This window comes from Bradysia coprophila, unplaced genomic scaffold (assembly GCF_014529535.1).
Source record: "Bradysia coprophila strain Holo2 unplaced genomic scaffold, BU_Bcop_v1 contig_138, whole genome shotgun sequence".
Taxonomy (NCBI): Eukaryota; Metazoa; Arthropoda; class Insecta; order Diptera; family Sciaridae; genus Bradysia; species Bradysia coprophila.
In genome coordinates, this window is record NW_023503409.1 from 9,517,025 (window position 1) to 9,523,648 (window position 6,624).

General features: G+C 41.4%; 1 protein-coding gene across 1 annotated transcript; it reads left to right on the forward strand.

The window, feature by feature from the left end:
- The first annotated feature begins 905 nt into the window (after window positions 1-905).
- LOC119073993 lies at window positions 906-4,617 on the forward strand. Its single transcript, XM_037179919.1, has 7 exons — window positions 906-1,654; window positions 1,729-1,994; window positions 2,066-2,214; window positions 2,274-3,616; window positions 3,686-4,178; window positions 4,243-4,351; window positions 4,421-4,617. The coding sequence occupies exons 1-7, from the start codon at window positions 1,151-1,153 to the stop codon at window positions 4,530-4,532; spliced, it is 2,976 nt and encodes a 991-aa protein (XP_037035814.1). The 5' UTR covers window positions 906-1,150; the 3' UTR covers window positions 4,533-4,617.
- The last annotated feature ends 2,007 nt before the right edge of the window (window positions 4,618-6,624 follow it).

Below are 6,624 nucleotides of genomic sequence, written 5' to 3' on the forward strand. Positions count from 1 at the left end.
ACGATCGAGAAAGTTTTTACTCGTAGAATTTCCTTTGTGGAGCTTGTGGAGTCACAATGAGGTGATTAGTTTTTTTAATTTTTTGCTATTGTTGTCATTTTGTGTCATGATAGAATTATTGTTACAGCCACTGATGATAATCTCGATTTGAGATCGAAATATTTGACAAATAAATTGGGTTTTCCAAACTATTCCGAGTTGCAACTTTAAAAAAAATAACATCGACTAGCGTTATCTCCTTGTCGTCGGTCTGATCATTGTTCTTGATTTGGTCGATGTTCTCGTTGCGCCTTGTCTTGTCTCGTTTTCACTGTGGGATTTGTCTTCGGGCAAAGAGCAGTATAAATAAAGTTTCTTAAAGAACAGGTTAAGACATCCCCGACAACCCTGAGTTGATCACACACAAATTACGTGAACGGCTGCGACGTTTATATGAAAAATGCAACTTACAAAAACAAAATTCGCAGACCAACACCATGGCGCCGAGTTAACATAATAAAAATTATATTCGACCGGAACTTGGGTTCCGTAAAATTTTTGATCTGCTGAGCATTTGCATGACAGTATGTTTATATACTTTGTCTCAAACTAACTGCAGTAAGCGCGTTAATAAAATTTAGTGTCACCAGTCTTCGTGGTTGTCCTAACCTGTTCTAACCTGAACTGGTATAAATACGAAATTTAATAAAAAAACAAAAAAAAAATTATTAGGAAATTCAAATTTTCGATCATGAAAATATTGCTCAAATCCACAATCCATTATTCTGGCAAATTATGTACATAGTTCAATGCTTCAGCGATCTGCGAAGCCTGACTTACGAAATCCTTGGAACAGAATTTTTCTCGACTTATGTGTGACCCAAAAATTATCATAGATGGCAACACCTGTACACTTGTACCCTTGACGCATGTGTGTCATAAAATGTCAAAATCAAGAGTCTCTTTAAAAAAACAAAACGATAATATGCGGTCTTGATAACAGTTCTGTTCTACATTAACTCATCAGTATCCATTGCGTCCAATGCATAATCTATTTCGTTTTGCTTATTGTGTAAAGCACTCTGTTCAGTTCAACTCAAATACCAGTCGAACGCACTGACGTATTTAACCTCATTGTTATTGTGTGGTGGAACATCCAAAACAAACCCGAATGTCTTCCAACAAGCGTCAAAAAGTCGAGGAATATCATGATCCCGATTACTGTCAAGACGCGTCCAAAGCCAGCACGCCTGCCGAAACTAACTCGGAACGACAGGACAAAATCAAAATGATAATCAAACGAGAATTTCTGAAGGAAATCAGTTCGAAAGAAGAGGAAATCAATCTGATTGATCACAAGCTCAATCAAACTAAACGCCTGCTGCAACGAGTCCGGTATGCCGTTACGATGAGTTATTACACGAAAAAGAATCTGGTCCATTCGGCCAATGAATTGAAATGTGAGAGTAATGCAACCGAGACAATTAGTGCAACGGTTGGACAGGCCATACATCCTTCGTTAAAGAAATTGCTCGGCAAGAAACCCATCGATTACGAGGAAATATTGAAGGGTCGTTCGCCGAGAAATGCGGCCAAAACAGCGCGAAGTACCTTGATCAAATCGAAGAAAAAAGGAACCGGCAAACCGGACAAAGATGTTGCTATCAATGAAATGGTATGAACAGACAACAAAGCTTTCCTCAATAATTTTGCCCAATTTTTAACGTTCCAACCTTCTCGACTCCACAGAAAGTTCCACGCTACATTTCGCCCACGAAATCAGACGTTCACATCGAGAAAATCAACTCGTCCCGAGGTCGGAATCAAACGAGTCACTTAATCGTTGTGGGTAACACATCGAAGTACATTGGTGACGAAAAGTCAGCCAACGAAGTCACTCACAAGTGGCTGGTGTACATCAAAACGAAAACGCCAGTCGGGATCGAGGATATGGTATCAAAAGTGCGCTTTTTCTTGCATCCGTCCTATAAGCCGAACGATGTGATCGAAGTAGAGTAAGTTCTGATGAGCAAGCCCTTAAGATGCAGAACAGCGATAATGACAAATTCGTTGTCTTTACTTGCAGTTCGCCGCCTTTTCAAATATCTCGTCGTGGTTGGGGCGAGTTTCCCATTCGTGTTCAACTGTACTTCCATGAAATCATCAATCAAAAACCACTGCAAATCATTCACAATCTAATACTGGACAAGAAAATGACTGGTCTGCAGACAATGGGTGAGTGTTCATTGTTGTCCATAGGCACCCAATGATGTTCTAACTTCATCTACTTTCAGGCGCAGAAACGGTTGTTGAAGTTTGGTTAGATCTGCCGATTCGAAACAGTGACCACGAAACAGAAAAGAAAAATGTTGTGAAAGCCGAGCCGATTGAAGAGACCAAAATTAGTTCCGCCAGCGAAACTGTGAAATCTGAAGTCAGCGTCCCACCGATCAATATAAAAATGGAAGAACCTCTAATGATAAACGAGCCACTGGAAGCCGACTTTCACGAAGAACTTCCGGAATCCGCTGAAACTCCTGTCGAGCTGCATGAACCCAAATTGGCCAGCCCAACGAAGAGTTATCTCAACGACATCGGCGAAATTTTCACAGATTCTGGGCCCATTAAGCTGAACTCACCCGACCAAGTTAAAAGTGTGAACATCAAGCCCACGCCTCCTCCGAAAAAGACTCTGGTGAGGTGTCTGGACAGCAATGGGAAAATAATTTTCGCCGAATTGCAAGTGGATCCGAACAATCCGAAGAACATAAAAATCGTCAAAACACCTACTGTGATCAGATCCGCACACCATCCGGGTGGTGTGAGTGTATCCAAGCCAAAAAATATCATCCAACTGAAACTCGGTACGGCTGTGGAACAGAAACGAATTGCAATTACGTCGAACGTATTGAACTCACCGAACCGAGTTGCCAAAGTCAATCCGATGGCTTCGACAATGGTTAATCCTAAACCGATGATCGTCAACAACAATCCAAACCTGACTCGTCTCAATCCAGTTGGGGCTAAAACTTCGATGGAAAACAAAAAAATTTTCTTCATCAAATCGTCAACGTCTGCAAATTTGAACTCAGCAAATCCACCGCCATTAGTGAGAATAACTGATCCCACCAAAGTTGTGCTCGCGCCTAATCTGAGAGCCAGCCAAGCTAACGAAACAATCCGCAAAATGACCCTGAACCCAAACAATGTCATAATGAAAAACGGCAAAATTATGATTCTCGACCGGGACAAAGCGAATGTAAAGCCGAAACAAGAATCGCTTCTCAAACCGCAAGTCAGTCTGTTGAAACCGTTGGTTCAAAAACAACTAAGCGACACAGCATCGGCGAAATCAATTTTAGTTCAAAGGCCATCGGCGCAACTACTTGGCAATCGCTGCAAGAAACGGCCACCGACGAATCCAATTATGAAGCGAGACTATCAGAAGGAATTCGGCACAATGTTTTTGCGTCATCGGTTTCAATCTGTTCGATCGGCTATCGAATATGTTCTGAAAAACACTCCGTTGGTTAATGGATTGGCCAGCAGGCCGGAATTCAATGCAGCCTTTCCGTTTGTCGTCGAGTCGCATGAAAAGTTTAGCAGTTTTCCGTTTGCCAAGAGACGATCGAATGAGGTATGAAGCGCGGAGATTAAATAATTTTCTGCCATTCGAATGACCCTAAATGACCCTTCTACTTTTCAGTGGTATCGTGCCAAATTCGCTCTTCGTATGATCCAACAGCATCCCGATCTTAAGGATCACTCGTTCTGGATCACTAGAGAAATAATCATTTTTGGTCGACGTTTTGGATACACTCCGGCCAATGCTGTTACGCTCAGCAAACATATTCTGAACAATGAGAATCCCTTCAAGGACATGATCAAACAGCACATCAAAGAAGAGCAACTGAAAAACGTTACGATAACGTTTAACGATCGTGTCAAAGACTTTCTTCAAAAATACGACGATTTGAAGAAAACGTATTCAATCACTGCTACGGATCCGCTGGAAATCGTCGATGTGGATGGTAGTGGCAGTGAACCGCTTGGCATGGACCTTAATTCCAGACAAAATGAAATATCCGGCGACAAATTGGTGCTAGATGTGAACAAAATCGTTCACGATGCCGGCTTGTTGGTGAACGATATGTGCCACAACATTCGAATCAAGCTGGAAAAAGAGGAAATTGTCGATGGTAACACGCATGTTGCGTTGGTTCTGGTGCGCTGAGTTTTTCATCAAATTTTTCTTCTTTTCAGGTGTTCTTTGTTCATCGTCGCAACTAGTTCTCTGGCAGGCGATGCGAAGTTTTATGGAAGATCTGGTACGTCGGTCATTTGCCACCAAGCCGCTAGCTGAACAAATCAGGTGAGTTTGATTGATTCGAAACTCAAAAGGTTCGCTTCTAAGAGACTGTGAAATTTCCTTTCATTTCAGCGATCTATCGGCAGAACGATGCGTTCGTGTGGACGATATACGAAGGGCCATATCGACGACAGAAAATTTTAGTTTCTTGACGAACAAGCATTTGGGCAAGCACAGCAGTTAGCGATTTTTGTAATTTTCTTCTTTTCTTTTTGTATTTTTATAGTGACGAAATAAAGCAATGTGATCCATATTACACAAGAGCGAAAGAGCGACACATTTTTCATTTAGACTTTTTATAGCGAGTTTTCTGGGCGAGTGAAATTCAATTATTTTCATATAAAAGCACACTTGACTCTTAAGTGACTGATCGAAAATGACCCATAGTTACTACGGCTAAATTTGATCATCATCATAAAGACCGGTACTTTCTTTACAATTACGTTTTGATATGACCACCCGGAACCACTTTTAAAAATCGAACAGAATTGCGACTCGGCCGTAGAATGTGTCTTGTTTCTATTGAACCAACACAAATTAATGATCTTCTTACTCATCGCCCTCAAGAACACCGGATACACCAGTTCCTTCAGTCGACAAGATCATTTCATTGTCCGGTAAGCTACTTATTGCGATGGTGTCATGATACCATATGAATGAATTGTTGAATCTTGGTCTTCTCATGGTTAAAAGAAACTTCCACAAGTTCTCCTGGCTTCGTACCCTTTGGCCAAATGGTCACCTTGTCTTAACAAAAACGTGCTTAATATTGGTCAAGACTCTCATTGTACCGGCGTTCACGTATACTGAGTGTGTTTACTCTAACAACCTTATGTTTGCTGATATCAAGTCACTCAAAAAAGCTTTCTCTGCGTGTGTTCACTTCGTGTACAGGAAGCTCCTCCATATTTGTATGATAAGCTGACTCGCGTAGTATTGGTTTTTTTTGGTGTTAAGGTTGACTGCAATATAATCGATCGTTTTTTGTCAAACGGTTTATGTTTACAATTCGTTGCCTGTGAGTGTGAGGGGGATTAACCGTCAGCGGGATTTGGGAAGGCTTGTTTCGACTATCTTAGAATTCACGTAATTTACCATATGCCTACCATGCATCTAACGTTCATCACCATATATCCGGAACATCGTGTTCCTTTTCCGTGAAAAATGGGTAACGCACTCAACCACCTCTTGATAACATCCACAGCGTTCATCAACATATCCAATAAAGAATGGTGATTTACGCTTCAATATCGGCTAATATTTCCGTTTCCGTTTTACAGAATGTAATTTCCAGTCCGATATCATTCAGAGGGATTCTTTTGAAAAACAGCCTACCGAAATCGGACGCATTTTCCAGAGGACTTTTTTATGTGTGCCTAGAAAGGTATTCGACCCTAGAAGTCAAAACCACTTTCAAAAAAATTCTTCGAAGTTTGTGTGGCTGGTGATCAAAAACCGAAATTTTGCACTTTTCTTACAAAAATTTCTCCAGTTACACGAGCCGTACAGGGTCGTGTGGGGTGTCATTAGAAAGGTAATCACATGTACATGAGCCGAATAGGGACTTATTGGGTTCAAAATTCATCCGACTCCGACTCCGATTTCACTATACCCAGCAAGCGATGTATTTCAATCGCTATGCATCCTAGATTACGCTAGGCCAACCAGGTAAGTGGTTAAGGACAATCACACAAGGAGCTGCCCCTCAATTGACGTACAGGCCGACTAACTACAACATTTATGTTCAGAGTACATATTCAAAAGATCCCCTGAGAGATTTACCCATATCTCAGTGTTTTCGATGATGAGTGCTGAATTGTAAATGTATAATTAACAATGCGATGTACATATACAAACTGATTCCGAGATTATTCCATCATTAATGGCCTGTTCTACTTCATTCATGTTAAATTCTTCAGAGTCCGTAATCCGGCTCGATTCCGATATTCAATCGATGGGATTGTCGTTCAGCGTGTGACTGAGATTCGTGATCTAGGTGTTACGTTCACTGAGAATTTGTCGTTCTGTCGGCATATTGAAGTTGCTGTAGCGAAGGCGTACTCCATGCTCGGTTTCGTTAAGAGGATATGTCGCGACTTCCGTAATGTCGAAGCTCTCAAGAGCGTTTACTTTGCACACGTCAGGTCACACTTGGAGTATGCGTCGGTCGTTTGGTCGCCGTTCTATCAGAGTCATTCCGACAAGGTTGAATCGGTACAAAAGAAGTTCTTGATCTATGCTCTGAGGAGAACTGTCAGAAGAGATCCACAATATCG